This window comes from Drosophila virilis, chromosome 2 (assembly GCF_030788295.1).
Source record: "Drosophila virilis strain 15010-1051.87 chromosome 2, Dvir_AGI_RSII-ME, whole genome shotgun sequence".
NCBI classification, from domain to species: domain Eukaryota; kingdom Metazoa; phylum Arthropoda; class Insecta; order Diptera; family Drosophilidae; genus Drosophila; species Drosophila virilis.
The window spans coordinates 25,056,683-25,080,818 of NC_091544.1; the positions used below are offsets into that span (position 1 = coordinate 25,056,683).

Consider the following 24,136-nt stretch of genomic DNA (forward strand, 5'->3'; position numbering starts at 1 on the left):
AACAGCAATAACGATTAGAAGAAGAAGCAGCCCATAAAGCACTTAGCGCACAGATTCTGATTAAGTGCGGGCGTGCACGAGCGCCGGCTAAAATAGCCACGGTGTCTGGCTTTAAAGCTAAATAAAGCAGCTGTCAGCTTTAAAAGCAATCATCAACAAGAGGCCAAGTGACAGAAAAAGTCAGAGAGAGCGAGAGAGAAAGAGAAAGTGAGTGAAAGGAATAGAGAGGAAGAGAGACAGCTATAAACATTCATTCATTTGCGGTCAGTAGTGCGTCAATCAAGGCAAATGCCATTGCCATTCATATTGAAGGCTCAGACATAGACAGACAGACAGACAGACAGAATGACAGACAGAGAGGGGCACACAGGGGCAGACACAGACACAGTCACAGACAGACGTTATAGCGCGCACGCACGTATGCGCTGCTCCTTGTATCCTGTCAATGGTATACGCCTTTGGTCCTGTTTTCTTTTTAATGAACGCTTTGACAATGCCTTCGAGTGCAACTAAACGAGAGGCAAACGAGGACGACAACTCTTGTCTGCGACTGTTTTTTTTTTAGAGATGCGAATGTGTCACGACGTAGCTGCAAGGCATAAGATGCAAACACACATTTAATATTCGACGCGACTATTCTAATATTTTAATTTGTATTCAATTAAATTAAGGTTTTTTATAGCTTTTTACAACATATGCATGTGTCTACATCGTATATGGTCGCGCTTAGTCGTGCTTTCCTATATATTTTCTCAATACGAGTACGCATCAAATCACAATTATTAACTCGAAACATAAATTACAACTTCGCTTTAATTCACGTACATCATACAACAAATAAATACATAGGTAAATACGAAATACGAGGAGATGCAATAGCAAATTTTTATTAACATGAAATATATCGTCTTAGGTCGTGCACCTTTGTTCAAAGTGATCAAGTCCGGCCTAATAAAAATTAGATAAAAATGAGCGCAACGTTTTCGGTTGTATTTTCGTGTTGATTTTATAAGCATACATTACACGAACGCTCACAAAATGGTATCTCTTGTCAGCATAGCGCAGTATTTTATTTATTTTATTTATTTTACTTTATGGTGTTTGCGTTTTACATTTGTCAATTTATGCACGATTCCCTTTTGTTAAGCACGTCTTTTTTTTCGAGCTAGTTTTTACGTTAACTTCACTCGAACACAGACAATAGTTGACATTTTTAACAGTGCGTTGAAAAAAAGAGGCATCAGCAGGCACGACACAGTTTATAACGCTTTTTGCAACATCTTTCAATCTAAAGAAAACACGACACGTGCCCAGCTCCAATTGCAATTGCATGAGTATGTGTGTTGACTTAAGTGTGGGCGAACGTCAATGCCAATGCCTGGTCGCCTCAAGTGGCAGTATAATGAGTGTGGCTCTTGCCACTTCCAGCTGCCGCACTGACTGCCGCACTGACTGCCACAATGACTGCTGCTGCTGTTGCTGTTGCACTGATTGCCCACTGCCAATGCCAGCTGGCTGCAATGTAATTAAAGTCAAGTCATTGGCAGCCTCAATGGCAGCAGCAGCCGCTTAGGCTAGGGTCAAGTTGAGCGCATTTTTCTCGAATGCTGCGACCAGCCGCAATAAATGAGAAAAGTTGCCGTTTGCTTGTTTGTTTATTTGCTGCCTTTCATGTAGATAATTAAAAGGGGTTGCTGTACAAGTTAATGCTGCGACTGTTTTGGCAGCTGACTTGCGGTTCGGCAATCAAAAATCATAAATCTTGCTCAATTAGCTAAAGCAGCAACTGACGTCATGCACGAACGGTTGACTGGTTACCGCAGAACCCACAAGAATGGAAAGGACTAGCTAGAGAAATTAGCGCATGACTCAGGCAAGGGCAACGGCAAGGGCGAAGTCAAAGGCAGCCTCAAAAAGGAGCAAACACAGAGCTACAAACGGGCGCTTAGCAAATACACACGCAATATCAATAACTTAATTAAGATAAATGCGAATTGTATTTGGTTATAGACACACACGCACACACGCTCATTCAGCCCATTCATAAACACAGTAGGCTGTTGGGCGCTTTGGTATTGTATTTGCCGGATATCCGTTAATTCTTGCGCTGCATTCGAGCTTAGCTCAGCTCGAGACCCACAAATCGTTGTTAACATTAATGCGACGCGTGTTTAGCTTTGTTTATGTGCCTCTGACAACAAACACACAAACACACACAGTGTACACACACAGACACACGCATACGCATTCAATTAATTTATATACTCATGTGCACGTTTCGCCCATGTGAAAAATGTATAATTAGTTAATTGCTCCTCGTGTTGGCAGACAATTGAGCATAAATTTATGTTTATTTTAGTTATTAATTAAATGCGCCACATTCTTCATTTGTTCATTTCATCTAAAACTGTAACCGTTACCAGTAACCCGAGGCATAGCTCGGCAGTTGGATAGTAGATAAACATATACAAATGCCGCAACTGTTGTGCATACTTCCGGCAATTAGCCAAGGACCTGTGCATGTGCGTGTGCTTGTGTGTTTGTTTGAGTGCGTGCTTGGGTATGTTAAGGACATTAAATCAGGGACTGTGAGGTGTCGTTTAAACACATTGTTATCTATTACAGTGTGCTGATTAGATTTACTTTCCAGATAGCAGTCAGGTAGATAATAATTATAAGTATTAATTTTTTTCTATTATTGTTATTATTATTATTGTAATTATAGTTATTATTATTACCTTTTTTTGTGGATTAAGAATTTAAACCTTGAAAAAATAAATCTAAAATGTTTTTATTTCAGCTTAAAGGATATCAATATTTCTTTTAATCCCAGCTTCCCCCTTATAGTTAATCGATTCGATGTTTATTTAATTCAAGCTTCCTACTAATTCCAGCTTCGCCCTTCTAGTTAACCGATTTCTTCTAATCCCAGCTTCTTCCTTCTAGTGAATCGATTCAATGCAAATACACAATGTATGAAACTCCCTGTGGTACGTCTTCAAAAAGATATCTCCAACTCTCATATTCTTAATAATTTCATTTCAGATTGAGGCAAGCAGGAGTCAAGTGCGGAAAGTGCTTTCTTGATTAAGTTTGTTTCTGTTGTACATCTTCAGTTTAATCACCGCAGCTCTATTCATTGTAGCTAATAGCTACTGACATTTGCATCATAATCTTAATAGAAGCTCGCACTTTTCTGCCTAAACTAATAAACTTGTGCGTAATTCATTATGCTAATCAAAACTTTCAGTTGCCATTGTATCCAAGCACAAATGATGTGCAATGAAAAATGTTTGATCCCATTTTCTGGGCAAGTAGCTTAACCGTATTTCTGGCAGACACGCAATAAAAGTCGCACATTAATTTCTGAAAATATACCAAGTTCTGCCTTAGCACGACCGTACTTTTCGCATTAGGCGCCTCTAATGAGTTTTCCGAGCTGTTGCTTTGTTATGTTGTTGGCGGTACTTACTTGATCTTCTCCCATATTTCCTCGTCGAAATATTTAAGCACCAGCAACTCCAAAGCGTAGTTAACAAAGCCATACTGCAAATAAAAATAATAATAGAAATAGATGAAAAACAGTGTTTTAGTTTATGGGCACGAAAGGGCGGTTCATTATATTATTGCGCAGCAATATATTTATGCTAAATATATGATGCATATTCGAGTAGAGTATTATTATCATTGTCTGGTTTTCATTTATCTCAATTTAACTGGTGAGTGGCCAAACGCGGCGGCCCTTCAGAAATTACAGACATTTTTATGGGCACTCAAAATGAATTCATAAAAGTGCGAGCAAAATTGAATGTCGGCAACATTTTAATTACATTTGCAGGCCAAATAAGTGATAATAAAATGGAGTCCAGCTAACACTCAACCAAAAAAATAAAAATAATAAATAGCTAAGGAAAACGAAAAAGTCGTTTAAGCTCATTTTTTTTAAGGGGCCAGCTCGTTGTGAAAAATGTGAAATCAATAAGGATTGCGCATTTCATTTCTTTTAAATGTATCCCATAAGCAATCAATTTGATTTGTTATGCGAAATCAAGCACAGGCGCACACACATACACATAGACACACGCTGACACACGTAAGTAGAAACATGCCCATAGAGCACTTCAAGATGGCGCACAATCAATCGCTTCCGCCGGAAGTAATGTAAAGCAAGCAAGGAAAATACTTCAAATATATTTACATACATTACGCATACGTCTAGTGGCCCCCACCCAGCTCATGAGTTGCCTGATGAAGATGTATCTAACCGATATTTGATGTTTATTGTGTTTGTTGCGCATATATTGAAATGTTGCAGCAACAACAAAGCAATAGCAACAACAATAATATCAAACCTAAGCCAAACAAACAACAACTTGAGCCATGCAGCTGATGGAAACGTTCTTATACGTGGGCCCCAGCTCTGCGTAATTTGAAAATAGAATGGAAAAACATGCGAAGAAATGCGAAAATCGCTATCATTAAAAGTGAACGCTGCTGATATGCGTGCGCGTGTGTGGCTGTGTGTGCGTGTGTGTGTGCTGTGTGGCTGTGTGTGCGACATGTCAACACGGGAACTTTGTTTGCCTTGTCATTGAGTTGATTCGCATAGCAAGTTGAGTTCTATCATTGTCCTTGGCATTTAATTTGCCCTGCCTTTAAGATTTTTAAAGACTGTTTATTTTCGATGTTAAATATCTGAATTATATACATATATCGCTTTATCAGCATACACGAGTTATGTTTATGAAATAATTCAACTACATTCAAATCAAAATGCATAATAAAAGCAAACTCGGACCGCAGAGTTCGAAATCTAAATTAAATGCTTTTCAAACAACACTTTACTGATTATCTTTGCTTTCCTCTATCTTCATTCAGATTTATAAAATAGTGTGTCCTGGCAAATTGCCTGACCGAATGGAGGTCAAACCAAACCCAACTCCAGCTGCAAAGTTCCATTTAGATATGTTTTGTAGTTTTTTGTTATTATTCACACCGATAAAAAGCAATAATAATAAATTTACAAAGGAAACAGACAAATTAAAAATGAGTAAATGTTAATTAATATATATGTTATGAAATAATTAAATATATGCCTTTGTTATCCTGCTGCTAAATTCAAAGATTGTGGGTTTCATTTAATTTGCTTGTGCTGTTTGGAAAAGTAAAAAGAAATTTATCAGATCCATCAAAATATTATTTTAGATCAATCATTGTCATGAATATATTAATATTTATGCATCCGCTCAACTATCTCAACATGTTTTGTTCGGCCCGAACAATTTTCTATTCATTTCATTTTCATTTCTACATTTTTTTGTTAAAGCATTTGCAATTTTTGACATGAAAATTTAATTTGTCTTTTCAAGTCGAGCCATCAATTACTTATTCGCATAAACTGATGACATGCTATTTGACTTAGTTTTGGGTCTACACAACAAGGAATTAAATATATATTCAATTTAGATACTTATCCACTCTGAATACAGAATACACCAACTTACCATTTTAGCAGCCTGTGTGGTTATATTTTTGAAATGCAAAAATATTTGCTGGCGTTTTAATTCACTTGCACAAATATGTTGATCAAATGCGATTCATAACGTATTCAATATTTAATTGCAACGCATTTGAGTGAAACATTGTTTGTATGTTTGTCTAAAGATCTGCTCAATAAATATATTTTTCGAGCGAATATGTCAAAGAAATGTATTTTAGGAGCACAAAAGTTATTCGTAAACTTTAAGGTTTGCTGTAGGGCGCTCAGCTGTCACGAGTTTAGCACCAGAAATGCCACAAAGGACATGAATATTTCATGAATTTCTACATTGAAATCGGCTTAACAATGTTTTCAGCTCCGCATTTGGTTCCGTTTCGTTTCGTATTCGCTTTTAAATTTTGTTGGCCTTTGCTTTTATTTTTATTCGCCTGGTGGAGCTACTGGCCAGCCCCCTTGCATATGTTTAGGGACCACGCCTCGCTGTTTTTTGAAAGGACGAAATGCTAATCAAATATTCGAATGAGTGCAAGTGAGCTCTCAAGGAGCTCAGCTCGTAGCATTTCCCGACAACAGTTCCTACAGCAGTTGTTGTGCCATTTGCTGGCGGCTTATTGCAGCTGTTATTGCATAGTTGCATGCCACATGCAACACGTGCAACAGCCAAAGGCGCACACAGCCAACACAACTGGGTCACAACAAAGGCATGCAAGGAGCAGCCAAAATGGCAACAGCAATCGGCCCAAAGGATACAGAAGGCTGCTTAATTACACATACGCACACACATACACAAAGACGAATGAATATGTGTGTGTTAGCGAGTTTGTGTGTGGCAAGTCAAGCGTAGCACCAAATTTATGCGCGGCGCCGAGTGTGCGGCAATTAAGGCGTCGACCATTTTGAAGTCAGCAGCGCTGCAAAATGAACACTTTGGGGCATGCAACTATGCAGGATCGTTGCCATAAAGCAATAAGAAGAAGAAGCATTACTGCAGGTTTGACTGAATGAAAGGATATGCCCAGTTTGCCAAGTCAACTTTAAGACTAATGCCACTTGGGGCGGCCACAAAGTTGGAACAAGTTTTTTAAAGCTCAAAGTAAAATATCGATTTTTATCTTGTGTGTCTTTACATGTTTGTGTGTGTGTTTATGTGCCATTAGCAAGCTCGTTAAGGTGCACGCCCCTGCTATATATATATATATATATATATATCTTATATATTTATATATGTGCATACAATCTGTAGTTATTACAGCTTTATATAGAGCAGCGTCTCATTGTTTAACTTTTGCTTCTGGCCCTGCGTCACATTTGTCGCTTATCGCTGTCAACCTTTGGCTCAGTTGTTTGCTTTTAGCCGATTTGCTAACTGATTTCGGTTCTTATTGCATATTAATCAGATGAATTTAGCGCGGCAAATGAGGTCGCACTTCACCTGACAGTCAACCCCCAGACTAACAGGCAACACCATAGATCCATAGCTGCTTGCCACCCGGCTCGAGTGGCTTCCAATTCAGCGAATTTTAATTACGTGCAACATTTGACATTTTGGTAAATAGGAGGCGCCTTGGCAGCGGCAAAGTGTGAATAGGGTTCGAGTGGCATTGAGTGCTGTCAACTGTTTGTTGTGGCTTAAGCAATGGCAATTTTAAACGGGCTGGGGGCCTGCTTTATAAACGTTTTGTCAACCAAGTGCTGCACGAAAGTGCCAAGCACGCGAGTGTTATTCAACTGTAATAACTAAATGATATTTTTGCTCGTTATTTGCGCACAAATTGTCTGTCAATTTGGCACTAAACGTACAATAACTGAGTAAATGATGAGCTGGTCATTAGGCGGCCCGAAACTCATTTCATAATGAGCCAAAACCGGGGGCCAGTTGAATTGGGCAATTGTATGTTCAACTGGGCGCACATTTATCAAAACTAATGGACGTTTTACTATCCATGCAGACAAAAAGAAACAACGACAACAATAACTCGCAACAACTGTCCACAAATTGCCGCGGGCACGCAAAGCCAAATGTCTAATAAACTTTGACATATTGAGGCAAATATTTCTATACGTTTTGTTTCAACATTTCGTCCACTTGTGCTATTGTAATTTTGTTGTGAATACCAAAAACAAAAACCAAGAAAAAAACGCTAACATAAATTGTAGCACGGCTCTTGCCGCCCCTCCCAGTGGGTTGATAGAGACAATAGCGACCGAAATACGCACACCGAAATAAATTAGAGCCCTCAAAAGTATGCTTTAATATTCGTACAAGCCTGCGTTGCGCATACGTCGCATTGGCTGAGTCCTCTGGCGGGTTTCCTTATTATTTCATACTATTTTGATACATTTTTTTTGGCTTTTATTATTTAGCGCCCGACGCTGTTTGCCTTATTTATTTTTAAATATATATTTTAATCACTACGCGCCTTTGTTTTACTTTTGGCTAGTGATTTATTTGTATTGTATTTTAGATTTGACTTTCAATTCAGTTCCTTGACACGCACACATACACAATCAAAGACACTCAAAAACACACTCACACTCACAACTTTCACGTTCGTCTGTTTTTTGATAAGCGAAGCGCGCGCGAGCCTACTTTGAGTAGACTTTTGGTCAGAATGTGCGAGCGCAATGCTTAAACAGTTCGCTTGTAGCAGCCATCGACGACTGAGCAGACGCCGCTTGATGCTTGTTGTATTAAAGGACAAAGCAGCCAAGCGCTAGGACACTTGTGCGCTTTTCCCAAACTGCCACTGGCTCGCTAGCTGTGTCAGTTCCTGTCGCCTGCCAGCCGCTTGCCAGTTTGCCAGACTCACGCTCAGCTGTTGGCTAAAAAGCTGCCAAAAGCTCTCTTGCGCGCGCTCTCTATTATGTTAGCTGCAGCTACTGGCATACAGATGGCGCTATTGACACTTAAGCTGAAATCTTTATAAGACGAACATGATTTTATTTAACATGCTCATATCCTTAATTAGTATAATAGGCGTTGCTTCAGATTGTCTTAATATTGTCAAAATATTTAATTTTTTCTTACAATTAAGCAACACCAATTCATGATCGCATTTCAAATAACATATAAAATTAACCTGATCAATTTCGTTTTAAACATGCATCAATCGTTTGCCATCAAAAGTTTTATTGCACACTTTTTCAAATATGGCACAGAATAATTTAATAAAATGCTTTGCGATGTTTGTTACTACGTTTTTCACTCGGCATGATATAATTATATGGATATATTACTTTTAAGGCAGTCGCAAGAGCCTCAATGTAAAAGATACATTATAATCTGTGAGGTTCTAGGAAGCTTCTTAGAAAAAGCTATCAAATAGCTGTTGAACTGACCCACTGACTACGAAGAAAATCAAACTTCAAAACTCATAGTACATGGTTACATTAATGAGAGAGTATCTGTCAGTCACAAGCTGGGCGCCTTTCGCATTTTTATTTTTACTTGTTTTAATTTAGCTTTTATTTAACCCACGCTGAAAGGCTGCAAGTGCAGCCGCAGCGACCACAACAAAAGTCAGTTGCGATGTCTGATAAATGTCGGCATAAAGCCAACGGCAGAGCTGCCACTGACGGACGGACTATGGCGTTGACACTGATGGAACGAGCCTTGAATAGAGAGAACTGAAGCCAGGTATAGCCGGGGCATTAGCGCCCGCGGCATGCAGCAGACAATTCGAATCAAAGTCGAAAGTCGCGGCTACAAATCAAATACCCTTACTCGGCTGGTCCTACAAGAGAAAACAAAGTAGGCGATGCTTAAAAAGGCACAAAGTCACAAATTAAGAACACTCAAGCATGAAACTTCTGTCATAGAACTCACGCAACAGCTATCATACCCTACAAGTGTGCGGAAAGTGCTTAGGTAAAAAGCTGCTGGCTATTGTACGAATGAAATGGTGCGTTAGGTTTTTTCTAATCAAGTGCAGGCCGCAAAGATGCTAATCTGTGTGACGTTTAATTAACAAGCAAGAAGCTAGCGAGGAAGTTACGCTGCGAACCAAATAGTCCCTCAATTGCAGTGTAACACAAACACACACGCACACAAGCTCTCTGACAATAATGGTTTCTGACTGCGTGCCCAGCCCTTTAGAGGTTGCGCATAGAAACAAAGGACAAGTGCAGCAAGGATAATCACATCACACTTGAGTAAATAAATTCCTGAAGTGGAACCAACCAAGCATCCAGGGCACTTCACAGAGCCAAAAACTTGTAGCCAGCTGTCTAAGCGGGATGCACAGCCTAATGCTAAGGGCCAGCTAACGCCCACTCCTCGCTCCACTCCTGGTTATCAATGATATTGTTTGCCACACACAAAGGTATTATTGGGCTATGAGGCGTATAGCTGGAGTAAAATGAAAGGGAGAGAATAAAAGGATTAGGATGCATTTCAATGCAGTCCGAGTTAATGACGAACGAAGAAGCAACTGTTTATCTTATAGGGACAATGTATAGTATTAAAAAACCCTCGCATGACTAGGCATTTACTTCACCCTTTTTACACCATTAATTCAATATTTAACCAGCAGTCTGGCCAGCGGCGCAAAACGCAAATAAATTATTGATGCACAATCATATTCTTATGATTTTATTTATTTGCATTTCGACACTAATTTTTCTTCGTTCCAGTTATTTGCGCTTCAGCAGTTTTATTGCATTTGAATGCACATCTTTGCACATTTCGCTTTTTGTTTTTGCACAAATATTTGAATATTCTGCAAAATTGCACAGTCCAGTTGCAGGTATGGATCACAACAGCACAATGGACAGGACTGACTGCTTCCTGCAGTTGACCAAAATATGCGACATCTCAAATATGCAACTTGCTGCAAAGTGGCCAAAGGCAATTGTAAACCAACAAGTACAACAGCAGCAATCAAATGTATCATGAGTTTGCATTAGTTGCTGTACCAGCTTGTAAGATGGTTTAATGAGGATGACATAAAGAAAATACATTTCTTTGGGAGTGACTAGTGAAGTCAACATGTGAGAGTTGTCAGAAAAATGTATTTTAAAATTTAACTGTCTGAAATGATTGAGAATTTATATAATTTTCAGTTAAAAATAATTAATGATTAATTATTCACCGAATCGGTAAAAACGTTGAAGACGGAGTCATTCGCATAAATAGGCCTCAAATTAATCTAATCATAATTGGAAGATGGCGATTTTGTAATTGTGCTTTTCGGTTGAATAATTTCCAGCCCAAAATGTAGATGTACCATTACAATTTTGAAGATTGGACAAACCAAAGCTTGAATCTGAATTAAAAAAAATATAGAAAAAAAGATTGTGAACCCTTATTCCAAGGAGGGAGCCGTTTCAGCCCTAATATACCATACTTTAATGTATAATATATAGTCAATATTACAATTTTTTTTTTTAATCGATCAGTACTTTCAGTTCTCTACCAAGGGAAAGACCAAAAAATAAGCTACAGTAACAATGTTTTGTTGTTTATATGGTGTTTCGAAGAGCTATTTACATTGATAATTCCAAGAAAGTCGATTGAGATTGTAAGGTATTTAAAATTTGTTACCTTTGGAGGCACCTCTCTGGGATGAGATTAGCACGGAGCCTGGCGACCGCGTACAGATGCCACAGCAGGTCGTCCGTGTAGCAGCTGCTGAGAATGCTGATCTGATCTCCAATTGTGGTCCATTAATTAAATTCTAGTATTTAAAAAGTAACACGAATAAAATATCAGCTAGTTGGCACACTCGAAAACCAGACAGCGCACATGTTTCGATCAAAAACAAAACAAAATAAAAATAAAATTAAATTAATTACGAGTGCTCTTATCGGGAACGGTCGACTAGGCAATACCCTAAGCCGACCGACAAACATATTATGTCATTCGACTCCAAATATATGCACAAAACAACACACACACACAAAACTTTACTTTGTTTAAAACTTTAGAAATGCAGAATGAAATAACCGAGGGATGTGGCTAGCTCGACACAGTTCGTCGTACTGATCAAAGAGAAATACACTCGTTGGTGTTGAAGATAACTCCTCCCTATTACCACTTTTACACATAACCAAAATACCCTTTTTACCATTCAGTGGGTGCAGGGTAGAACAATAAATAAATAAAACCCTAACTGTACGATTTTTAGCTGACCTAACAGCTGCCGCATTGCTCCAATCTCGAGAGGCTTTCGAAAATATCAAGATGTTGTCGACAGTCTTCGAATCGCTGCTTATTATTCAATACGACAGACTGAACAATTGCTGCAATGCTATTTGTTTGAAGAGAGCGGATAGAACAGAAGAGGGGGCTGCAAATGTGTATTGCTTTGACGTGAAGCAGCTACCGATCGAACTTGAACTTGTGTTTTTCTTGGAAGAGTCAGCAGAAATCTCAAGTCGAAACTAATGAGAAAAATGTGGCAAATGTGCTTATAGCATACATTCATATATTTATATATTTATTTATTTATTTATGTATGTATTTATGAATGAACAAGTGAGTAATTACGTAATGCGGATAAGCGCATCTTGGCTACAAATTTATTACCTTTAATACCTCAAGTCGTGATGGGCTCTAAAGCCGAGACAACGCGACAGTCGAGCGCGGTGCTAGCTAAGGCAACAACGCGTCGGATTAACGGCTTAACTTAGCTTAAATTATGTGCCACGTTGAGCAGTGTAATTAACCAGTGGAAAATGCTTTGGCAATTTTGTCTACTCTGCGGGCTGTGGACCAGCCAGGCACATGTGCGATTTACTCCAAGCACAAACTGGAGCAGCGTGCAACAGTACCCACCGCAACAATGGCAGGCCAGGAACTATAGTAGAGTGAAAGTAGCTAGCAAAGAACAAAACATGAAGCTGCAGCCCGTGGCCCTGTGTGAGGCACAGGATTTCCAGCACAACTACGAAGTGCTGGCTGCTGATGGCCAGTCTATCTTTGAGCCACATTTGAATCATTTTGAATGCACAAGAGCTGGCGAATGGGCCACCATGCGCGATCTCTGCTTGGATGAGTATGGTCTGCCCTGGCGGCGACTATGCAACGCCACAGCCCAGTGGCAGCCACTCAATCGGCTCAATTGCCGCGCCGGCAACCAGTTGAGCCGGGAGCTCTACCAGCTGGGCACCGAGCTGCTCGTTGGGGACAGCAGCAACCGCAGCAAACCGGTTCCATTGAACCGGCTGCAATATTTATTGAGCCAGGCAAATGACCAGTTGACACCGGTTGATGTCTACAGCACGACGCGTATAATTACCAAGCTCCTGGAGCAGCAGCCAAGAAGCGCAGCAATGGGCGCAGATTTGGTCAGCATTTGCCAACAGATTATGTCTGGCGATGCGCAGGTACTGCGCCTGTCCGCTCAGTTGAATGCAACCAACTCGCTTCTGAGTCAATTTGAGGAATACATGGATGCACTGCCGCAAGAGCTGGTGCCCAGCCACAGCTGTGGTCGGGCAGCCAGTGAAGCCTTGGTATCGACTGACAAAGGCGTGGAAACACTCAACTATGCGCACTTGGGCGTGCAGGCACTGATGAGCAACAATCTGAGCGTATTTTATGTGAACCCGACATGTGCAAACATCACAGGGATTGCCATTTATTCATCAGCAGCTGAAGATCGGCAGGCATCTGGCAGCGGCTTTTGGTATCGCTTTCTTTATAAAAATAAGAACCTGGAGCAGCTGAGAGGTGAGACAAATCTGGAGACGGCCACCTACGTGCCGGAGCAGCTGTGGCGTCAGCTGAAAGAGCGCGGCGCCTCCTACGTCATACTCAAGGTCTACGCCCATGCCGGACTCTTTGTGGAGGCGGCCGAGCAGCGCAGTGGGCGACCACACAGTAAAGTACTTTCCATATCCATACCCGGACTTGAAGGTGAGTTGAACTTAGCACCAGCTCAGCTTTGGCTAGGCTTAAAATCTTTCATCCATGCAGGAGTTGGCTTACCGTCGCCTTTGCCCTTCTTGTTGCCAAGGGGCAAGACTTTTGGCGAAGGCACCCACTGCGGCTATTGGAACTATAAGAACTGGCTAAGTGATGGCGTCACCACCTGCAGCGGCAACGGCGCGGAGGAACTCAACGTGCTCTGCCAGGCACAACATTTGACGCAGTTTTCGTTTCTGATTGGTGGCAGCCACGCCCAACTGCAGCTGGAAAATGTTCAACTACAGCTGGACGTGAGCCATGAGCAGTTGCTGGACATAATCAGCTATGTGGGCTGCGGCCTATCGCTGTTTGGACTATTGTGCATCTTTTTAACCGCGGCGCTGGTCAAGAAATGGCGCACTCAGGCCTCTACCAAGGTGCTGCTGCATCTTTGTCTGGCGCTTGCCCTGCAGCTGCTGCTCTTTGTCTATCTCAGCGGTGGCGAGGACTGGTTGACTCTGGAGCGGAACTGGCACCGCTGCTTAATTTTGGGCGCTGCGCTGCAATACTCTGTGCTGGTAATCTTCAGCTGGATGCTGATCATAGCCTTCCTGCAGTTCCAGCGTTATGTTACGGTTATAGGCGTGGCCCGCCCCAATCATTATATACTCATATCAGCACTGATTGCCTGGACTCTGCCTCTGCTGCCCACCCTTTCGGTTGTGCTGCTCGACGCCAAGTCATTTAAGCCATCGGCGCATCAGTTGAAACACCATGCGACTTTCTGTTATCCCTCCGGCTATGGCCTGGCCCTGGGCGTGGTTCTGCCCATAGCCTTGGTCACCATCGCCAATGCGTTCATGATGATATGCATAATTTACAGCATACAGCGTGCGCTGAATCCTCGACGCAAGCTAATTGTCCAGCAGCTGCGCCTGTCTGTGCTGCTGTTCTTTTTGCTGGGCCTCACATGGATCTTTGGTCTGTGCAGCTACTTGCATCTGAGCATTGTATTCTCATATCTGTTTTGCCTCACGGCCACGTTTCAGGGCTTTGTTCTCTTTGTGTATTTTGTGCTTTTGAATAAGACGAATCGAAACGCCTGGCTGAATCTGATGAGTCCCAAACAGTTTAGGTTAAAAGTGCCGAAAACGGAACAACAATCGATGACCACGTCATCAAGCAACAATTCCAGAAGAATGCAATCCTAACTAAATTTAATCCATGTAATCCATTTATGCGAGTACATAATAAGCACAGGTACAATCAACGTGGCTGCTAATATGCTGACATTGCTATTAGCTACAGCAAATAACATGTGGAAATTTTTCCAACAAACTTTAACAGACGTGAGCCCTACTTATACCAGCTTGCCATTTTTGCCCTTTAACAAAATATGCTTATAAAATATGCAACTCAAGATACTAACAAGCAAACGAACCTTTACAGTTTATTTTAGGCACATCACATAATACCATAATAAATTATAATGATAATTAATACCGTATAAATATCTGCTTAAAATGTATCAAATCTACCAAGTTAGCAGATACCTGGATTCACCCAACTATACGACATAATCAATAAAAATTAAATATGGATTCAAATTCAATTGTATTCATTATTAATTGCCCTCAGCTGCTGCAACTGCAACTGTTTCATACATTCTCAATCGATATTGAAATATTTCTAGTTTCGAACATTCAGCTTTAACCAAACTAATCTACTTTCCAGAAATTTATCAAATGTTTGATAATAAAAACTAACGATAGCTTTAAGTTCAATATTTTATCAATGTCACACAACCAGCAATAAGGTTTGACAGCCACCTTTTGTTACACCGTGTTCACAAACCCATTTCCTATCAGCTTAACCGTTTCAGCTGTGAGTCAAACCGGTTTGCTGTTTGAGCAGCTCTAGGCTACTGCATGAGTAAGCCATAAAAATAAAACTGTATTTGACCTTCCCATTACAGAATAGCTAAACATTATTTAAAACCTTTTTAAATAGCTATGCTTTTATTAAAACACAAATTATTAACTGTGATGATAAAAAAATTGATAAAGGATGTGTTAATAAAAACATTCAAATCAAATAAAAATTCGCATAGCATATATAAATAAGAAATATGTCAAAAAATCTCAGCAATTGTTAAAAATTGATATAATTATGAGAGAACGAGTTTGATGTGCGGTACAGCAAAAATTTAATTATGTATATTTAAAAATTTTATATGCTTAAACGTTGTGAATCATGTGATGAAACAATCCCAATAAGAATAGAGCGGTTTAGGTGTGTCAGCCAAATGTTAAATGTCCATCTAGAAATGTGTTTGGCCATTATGAATATGTAATTAAAAGATGATTTCAAAGCAGCACCGCTTAATCTGATTAAATTCTATAGCTTTGAGCTAAAGGGCATTCAAATTGTTGCTGACACTTTAATCCCAACTACGGTTGCCTAACGGCTCTTGACCTTATACATATATCAATTTATTGCAATTCTGTGTTGGGATTGTTTTTGCCGCCTGTCCGGTTGTTGTTGTTGTTTTGGTGCGTTTTAATTTATAGCTTCTAAATTATGTAAATCATATGACAAACTTAATTTTGGTGAATGTATTTTTTGTGTATTCAACATAACATAGTTAGCGACCATTACGAGCGGTGCGTATTTTTTGTTATATTTTATACCCTTCCAGAGACTATTATAAAGTTTGTTATGAAAAGAGTAACGCATGGATAAAGACATAACAGCTAAGTCTGGACAAGCTACTCCCTCAGTTCTTCTTTCTGTTGCAGTTAGTAAATATGCCGAATCAGTGCACTATATAATATAGTTGTATGATCCAAGAATTAAAGTGGATATCTTCACGAAACTCAGCAAAGACGAGCTACACAATTCTATTCACCTGTCCACAAGGGTATTTAAACTTCGATGTGCTGAATGTAGCCATTTATTTTTGTTTTAGTTTTCCTTATCTCATTCGGCCATTTGGAGGCTGAAATTAAAAAGGTATAACTCTCAGTTATGCTTTTTTCCGACTTGTATTTGTAGGCACAAATTAGTTTGGGCTTAAATTAGAATACGGAATGCTTAGAGACTATGCTTGATGGTATTTAAATATAACGTTAAATTATATAACAACCAGTAGGATTATAACAAATTAACCTCATTTACTGGTTGCCACTGGCTGCTTATCAAGAACGGCATTCCACATGCCGCTGCCTCGAACTAATTTGAATAACAGACGATGCCGACGCCAACGCCGATGCCGGCGTCAATCAGCGAGCGCGTCATCTCACATCAGCGTCGAATCCGCAACAGCTTGAGCGGTATGTAAGAAGTTCCGGGTGCCACATCCTTGCCGTCAGGCAGGAAATTCATTGCATAGTTCTTGGGTGTTGGCGTATTTGGTGGCACCCCATAGTCCAAGCTCTGCTGTGTGGCAGCGACAGCGGGCTGCCGTTGCAATGATTGCAGCTGCACTTCCGGCTTAGCCTGCCACAGCAGCAAACGCTGCCTGTCCGCCAGCTGGAAACGCTGCAGGTGACCCTGTATGATGCGACGCAACGCCGCCATGGTGCTCACACTGGGCGCCTTATAATAATACGCCTGGCCCTGCGGCTGAACCTGTGGCAGCGACTGCTGCTGCATCTGGCGCGGCAAGTAGCCTAGATTGGCGGCGCATGCGACCCCCAGCACCGCTATCAGCTGCAAGATAAATTACAGTCCACATACAAATTGACAAATTGTTTGCCCGTTGACGACTTACACAGAGGCACGTTTTGTACATAATTTACACACACGACTGACCGTTTTTTGTGATTCACGCCAATACTCGATACTCGCTACTGAGTACTCGATGCTCGATACACACTCGCTCGCCAACTCGTTCGTTTAACAGCCACTGGACAACTGAATCCCAAATTTTCGGCTATGGCAAATCATCTCGTTTCAAGTTCACGGGCCGCCGCAAATGCATTTACATAATTTTCTAAACTGGCCAGTGCTAAGCACGATACCAACCATCTCCATCTCAACTATATCTCTATATCTGTTTCTGTCTAGAGTTGTTGTTCAGCTAGTGGCTGTCGCTTTATTTTTAAAAGTTAATTCTTTTTCTAGCGCTGCCAACGGAGCACGTGATTTATGCAAATATTCATCTCATGATCAGATTTTTGTTTTTTTGGTAGTTTTTTTTTTGCGCGCGCGTCCACTTTAACTTTAACCTGATCTGGTTTTGCCTTCATTTGATTTTTATAGCTTATACTCATCCAAAACTGTAGCGAAAAGAGTATATCTAAGTTGTGTCAATCCTATAAGGGTATTTTCAATTTGTTACCTTCAATTCTGCGAGACTCTTAAAATCTGCGGAGAAAAAGATTGAACTGTAGGTTCTTGTACCCTAATTAGCTGTTAGTAATAACTTCTTTACTTTTCTTTAATTTTGACAATAAGACTAATCTGTATTTTGCCTTTGCACTTGACCTATTTTGTACAGGGTATATTAAATTCTAACAGCTGCCTCTTACTTATGTTTATTTACTTGCCTGGCTTTATCAATCGAGTTGAGTCGATCAGCAGTGCGCGTAACCAACAAACTCGCAGCCCACGGAGATAAAACAAAGAGAAACCTACACAATCTCCACAATTTCTCAGCTGCGATTGGCAAGATAATCTGGAGGTTCTGTTTAAGCCCAGTCTTACACGTGAATCTCTTGGCGGGCTTAGACAGAGAGGCGACTTTTTGGATGTTCACGCCATTATAATTATGCAAATAACTCATAATATATCAACATTCATCATTTTTTTGACACCGCGTCTTTATGGACTGCATGTACATATTCATTTTTCAGTCATTTTCATTAACATAATATTCAGTTGCTTTCAAAAGACGTCTTGAGCTTAGCACTCCCTTTATAATCATACAAAGACATCTGTAGTTTTATATTGATTTTTAATCGCTGCCCCTTTATATTAACCCAAACAAAACGACCATTCGATGACTGATTTTAGAATTCGTTTAGCTGTCTGTCTGTGTTAAAGTTTTCAGATTTGTTTGCTTGACAACTTAACTGAAATATATTGTATTGTCCGTATTTAGCCATTTTTGGTTATAACTTGTTCAATTTGCTATTCATATGCCGAACAACAGTCAATGTATATTTATGCGTTACTAAAATGCCTGCTTAGCTATAACAGATTGAATTACTTTTAAAGTAGGCTAGTTTAACCGATCAATTAGCATGCTGAAATTTGATATTTATTCCTCTTTATGTCGTTTTAACAATGTCCGAAATATATGTGTTTGTTATATAATTCAATTGATAAATCTATCAGCATTTGAGAATCTTAATTTGTTGTAGAAATTAACTTAGTGATCAAAATACAAAATACGAGAAACCTGAAAATCTTAGTGTAATTAATTTATTATGCCACTATGAAATATTGAAGCACAACGATTTCTAAGATCACAAGACTCATGTACTATTTCATTCAAATATTTAAATTTGTTTTTGTTTTCTTCAACAAAAATATAATATTTTTTTGAGACTTCAAAGATTTTTTCAATATTGCTTATTGTTCTATTCCCAACAAAACTCTATTTTAGGGACTTGCTTTTAAAATTTCCTTGCAGTTAAATGTTATTTATAGTTGCGTTTTGTTATTCTTATTGAATCAATACAGAAGGTCAAATTTAACTTTTCAGTTTACACTCTATGTAAATATGAATTTCTGTTTGTGTAATCGGATTGTAGCATTCAATTTACATTTATTGGGTTTTCACACATCAAGCAATGCAATTATCTAATGGAATTTCTCGGAATTTTTAGCAGCCCATCATCAACCCCCCCACAAGCCCAACCTAGTTGGAAGCTGTTGTAGCAATCGGTGATTGCGGCAAAACCAAACTGCGTCTGTCTGCGCAGGGCTTCTCTCCGCTGCTGCCCCATTCAAATCATTATCATTTGTATGCGAGTGTATGGGTCGATGGGTGGCGGGAAAGGGCAAGTCGACTATCGCTGACGCAGCATCAGCATAAGGTGTTGAGAGTAGATGTTGAAAATCAGTTGGAAAACCGAAACGGAAACGGAAATGATGCGCTACGTTAGCGCCAGGCATGGCACTTAATTAAAGCACTGCATTGGAATTGGAATTGATTTAAGCGGCAGCATTACGTAATTAGAATTTACCATTCTATCCAGATCAGCTTGATTGCATTAACATTTCGATTTATATGCAAAACTGCGCGCTGCTTGTTCAAAGTGTTATGAGAACGTTTAAGCTCGCTTAATTACTATGTAAATTATTTGTGCAATGTGTGTTAGTGGATGCCCCATATTGATGACGACTCCTTCTCTGCAAGCGTACAGCATTAACTCAGGCAAATGTCATATATATTTCATATGGTACGCAGAAGGCGCATCATAATCATCGTAAAGTTGAGGTTGACTACCCACAATGCCATTTACATACCCTGTACTTTTCAAAATGAGTCGCAATGGATTTTCTCTTATGGTCCATAATGTATGTATATACTTGATGTGTATCAACAGACAAGTTGATAAACCCAAACTATACTTATGAAATATTTTCAATAGCGATCCAAAAATGGTTTGAACTAGTTACATACACAATTTTAAACTCTTATAAATTGTTTTAATTCTTCTTAAGCAGTATTTTATACAAACCTTAATGCTGAATACAGGGTATCTGCTTGCCATTTACCCTAGAGTTATCTTTTATTTTTTCTGCTCTCGCTTGTCCAGCTGGCTTTGAAAGACAATTTCTCAACCTTCCAAATGGACTGGCTGACTGTTATGTAATAAGTTTGATGGGCTTTTGAACTAAACCCAATTGAGGAGAGGCATTTCATTTTGTACGGATTTGATAAAAATGACGAGGGCGTTAAGCAAGATATGTAGCATGTACTAGCAAAAAGGATGTGAAGGTCCAAGCGAGCGGTAACAAATTTAGTTATGTCTGACAGGCTACAGGCAGTTGCAGTTGCCACGCTCATATTTTATGCATGACCAGCTCCATCTCTGGCTCAAGCTGGGCTGGGCGAATTGCTTTCCAATTGACTAAACGCAGCGCTCGGCCAAGCATTCACTCACGTGCGGACGGGTCGAACGAACAGCGGCCAACCGTTTGGGCGCGGTCAAGTGGCCATTTGCTGGGCGCGCCAAGACGCCAATGGCGTCAAACGGCGCCATGAACTGCCAGTTATCGGGGGCTGATCAAATGGATGAACGATTTTTATGTTGCAATGGCACGAATTCCGCGCCAGAAAACGAAAAAACGGAAAAAGTTTCCAAAACGACATAACTCCGCGCGGTATGATGGATAATAGCTCCGCGGGTAGATATGACGTTCCAAAACGACATAGCTCCGCGCGGTATGATGGATAATAGCTCCGCGTGGAGATATGACGTTCCAAAACGACATAACTCCCTCCGCTCGGATGGAAATAGCTCCGCGGGGAGATATGACGTTCCAAAACGACATAACTCCGCGCGGTATGATGAGTAATAGCTTCGCGGGGAGATATGACGTTCCAAAACGACATAACTCCGCGCGGTATGATGGATAATAGCTCCGCGGGGAGATATGACGTTCCAAAACGACATAACTCCGCGCGGTATGATGGATAATAGCTCCGCGAGGAGATATGACGTTCCAAAACGACATAGCTCCGCGCGGTATGATGGATAATAGCTCCGCCGGAAGATATGACGTTCCAAAACGACATAACTCCCTCCGCTCGGATGGAAATAGCTCCGCGGGGAGATATGACGTTCCAAAACGACATAACTCCGCGCGGTATGATGAGTAATAGCTTCGCGGGGAGATATGACGTTCCAAAACGACATAACTCCGCGCGGTATGATGAGTAATAGCTTCGCGGGGAGATATGACGTTCCAAAACGACATAGCTCCGCGCGGTATGATGGATAATAGCTCCGCCGGAAGATATGACGTTCCAAAACGACATAACTCCGCGCGGTATGATGAGTAATAGCTTCGCGGGGAGATATGACGTTCCAAAACGACATAACTCCGCGCGGTATGATGAGTAATAGCTTCGCGGGGAGATATGACGTTCCAAAACGACATAACTCCGCGCGGTATGATGGATAATAGCTCCGCGGGGAGATATGACGTTCCAAAACGACATAGCTCCGCGCGGTATGATGAATAATAGCTCCGCCGGAAGGTATGACGTTCCAAAACGACATAGCTGCGCGCGGTATGATGGGTAATAGCTCCGCGGGGAGATGTGACGTTCCAAAACGACATAACTCCGCGCGGTATGATGGATAATAGCTCTGCGGGGAGATATAACGTTTCAAAACGACATAACTCCGCGCGGTATGATGGGTAATAGCTCCGCGGGGAGATATGACGTTCCAAAACGACATAACTCCCTCCGCTCGGATGGAAATAGCTCCGCGGGGAGATATGACGTTCCAAAACGACATAACTCCGCGTGGTATGATGGGTAATAGCTCCGCGGGGAGATATGACGTTCCAAAACGACATAACTCCGCGTGGTATGATGGGTAATAGCTCCGTGGGGAGATATGACGTTCCAAAACGACATAACTCCAGGCGGTATGATGGGTAATAGCTCTGCGGGGAGATATAACGTTTCAAAACGACATAACTCTGCGCGGTATGATGAGTAATAGCTTCGCGGGGAGATATGACGTTCCAAAACGACATAACTCCGCGCGGTATGATGGATAATAGCTCCGCGGGGAGATATGACGTTCCAAAACGACATAGCTCCGCGCGGTATGATGGATAATAGCTCCGCCGGAAGGTATGACGTTCCAAAACGACATAGCTGCGCGCGGTATGATGGGTAATAGCTCCGCGGGGAGATATGACGTTCCAAAACGACATAACTCCCTCCGCTCGGATGGAAATAGCTCCGCGGGGAGATATGACGTTCCAAAACGACATAACTCCGCGCGGTATGATGGATAATAGCTCCGCGAGGAGATATGACGTTCCAAAACGACATAGCTCCGCGCGGTATGATGGATAATAGCTCCGCCGGAAGATATGACGTTCCAAAACGACATAACTCCCTCCGCTCGGATGGAAATAGCTCCGCGGGGAGATATGACGTTCCAAAACGACATAACTCCGCGCGGTATGATGGATAATAGCTCCGCGAGGAGATATGACGTTCCAAAACGACATAGCTCCGCGCGGTATGATGGATAATAGCTCCGCCGGAAGATATGACGTTCCAAAACGACATAACTCCCTCCGCTCGGATGGAAATAGCTCCGCGGGGAGATATGACGTTCCAAAACGACATAACTCCGCGCGGTATGATGAGTAATAGCTTCGCGGGGAGATATGACGTTCCAAAACGACATAACTCCGCGCGGTATGATGAGTAATAGCTTCGCGGGGAGATATGACGTTCCAAAACGACATAGCTCCGCGCGGTATGATGGATAATAGCTCCGCCGGAAGATATGACGTTCCAAAACGACATAACTCCGCGCGGTATGATGAGTAATAGCTTCGCGGGGAGATATGACGTTCCAAAACGACATAACTCCGCGCGGTATGATGAGTAATAGCTTCGCGGGGAGATATGACGTTCCAAAACGACATAACTCCGCGCGGTATGATGGATAATAGCTCCGCGGGGAGATATGACGTTCCAAAACGACATAGCTCCGCGCGGTATGATGAATAATAGCTCCGCCGGAAGGTATGACGTTCCAAAACGACATAGCTGCGCGCGGTATGATGGGTAATAGCTCCGCGGGGAGATGTGACGTTCCAAAACGACATAACTCCGCGCGGTATGATGGATAATAGCTCTGCGGGGAGATATAACGTTTCAAAACGACATAACTCCGCGCGGTATGATGGGTAATAGCTCCGCGGGGAGATATGACGTTCCAAAACGACATAACTCCCTCCGCTCGGATGGAAATACCTCCGCGGGGAGATATGACGTTCCAAAACGACATAACTCCGCGTGGTATGATGGGTAATAGCTCCGCGGGGAGATATGACGTTCCAAAACGACATAACTCCGCGTGGTATGATGGGTAATAGCTCCGTGGGGAGATATGACGTTCCAAAACGACATAACTCCAGGCGGTATGATGGGTAATAGCTCTGCGGGGAGATATAACGTTTCAAAACGACATAACTCTGCGCGGTATGATGAGTAATAGCTTCGCGGGGAGATATGACGTTCCAAAACGACATAACTCCGCGCGGTATGATGGATAATAGCTCCGCGGGGAGATATGACGTTCCAAAACGACATAGCTCCGCGCGGTATGATGGATAATAGCTCCGCCGGAAGGTATGACGTTCCAAAACGACATAGCTGCGCGCGGTATGATGGGTAATAGCTCCGCGGGGAGATATGACGTTCCAAAACGACATAACTCCCTCCGCTCGGATGGAAATAGCTCCGCGGGGAGATATGACGTTCCAAAACGACATAACTCCCCCCGCTCGGATGGAAATAGCTCCGCGGGGAGATATGACGTTCCAAAACGACATAACTCCGCGCGGTATGATGGATAATAGCTCCGCGAGGAGATATGACGTTCCAAAACGACATAACTCCGCGCGGTATGATGGGTAATAGCTCCGCATGGAGAAATAACGTTTCAAAACGACATAACTCCGCGCGGTATGATGAGTAATAGCTTCGCGGGGAGATATGACGTTCCTAAACGACATAACTCCGCGCGGTATGATGGATAATAGCTCCGCGGGGAGATATGACGTTGCAA

General features: G+C 41.5%; 3 protein-coding genes across 5 annotated transcripts in view; 1 reads left to right on the forward strand and 2 right to left on the reverse strand.

Moving 5' to 3' along the window:
- Gycbeta100B (guanylate cyclase soluble subunit beta-1-like) overlaps positions 1-8,236 on the reverse strand; it is a 59,711-nt gene extending 51,475 nt beyond the window's left edge. Inside the window, exons 1-3 of one of the 3 annotated variants that reach the window (XM_070207717.1) lie at positions 8,041-8,236; positions 5,505-5,666; positions 3,473-3,546 (exon numbers count right to left, since the gene is read on the reverse strand). In XM_070207717.1, the coding sequence (XP_070063818.1) occupies positions 3,473-3,546; positions 5,505-5,507 (77 nt within the window). In that variant the 5' untranslated portion in view covers positions 5,508-5,666; positions 8,041-8,236. Of the gene's footprint in view, positions 1-3,472; positions 3,547-5,504; positions 5,667-7,763 lie in introns of all 3 variants that reach the window. The other 2 variants (XM_070207716.1, XM_070207715.1) reach the window with 2 other exon arrangements.
- Positions 8,237-12,064: 3,828 nt separating this feature from the next.
- LOC6632920 (adhesion G-protein coupled receptor G6) lies at positions 12,065-14,972 on the forward strand. The gene is made up of 2 exons (XM_002055887.4): positions 12,065-13,358; positions 13,419-14,972. The coding sequence occupies exons 1-2, from the start codon at positions 12,176-12,178 to the stop codon at positions 14,558-14,560; spliced, it is 2,325 nt and encodes a 774-aa protein (XP_002055923.2). The 5' UTR covers positions 12,065-12,175; the 3' UTR covers positions 14,561-14,972.
- A 1,402-nt stretch (positions 14,973-16,374) lies between these two features.
- Positions 16,375-17,274, reverse strand: LOC6632921 (uncharacterized). Its single transcript, XM_002055888.4, has 2 exons — positions 17,122-17,274; positions 16,375-17,060 (listed from the first exon to the last, which is right to left on the reverse strand). The coding sequence occupies exons 1-2, from the start codon at positions 17,140-17,142 to the stop codon at positions 16,653-16,655; spliced, it is 429 nt and encodes a 142-aa protein (XP_002055924.1). The 5' UTR covers positions 17,143-17,274; the 3' UTR covers positions 16,375-16,652.
- Between the last annotated feature and the right edge of the window lie 6,862 nt (positions 17,275-24,136).

Coding starts and splice junctions, on each gene's coding strand:
- LOC6632921 (XM_002055888.4), bottom strand. CDS start 17,142: ATGTACAAAACGTGCCTCTGT. Junction 17,061..17,121: donor TGTACAAAACGTGCCTCTGT/GTAAGTCGTCAA, acceptor TTTATCTTGCAG/CTGATAGCGGTGCTGGGGGT.
- LOC6632920 (XM_002055887.4), top strand. CDS start 12,176: ATGCTTTGGCAATTTTGTCTACTCTGCGGGCTGTGGACCAGCCAGGCA. Junction 13,359..13,418: donor ATCCATACCCGGACTTGAAG/GTGAGTTGAACT, acceptor TCATCCATGCAG/GAGTTGGCTTACCGTCGCCT.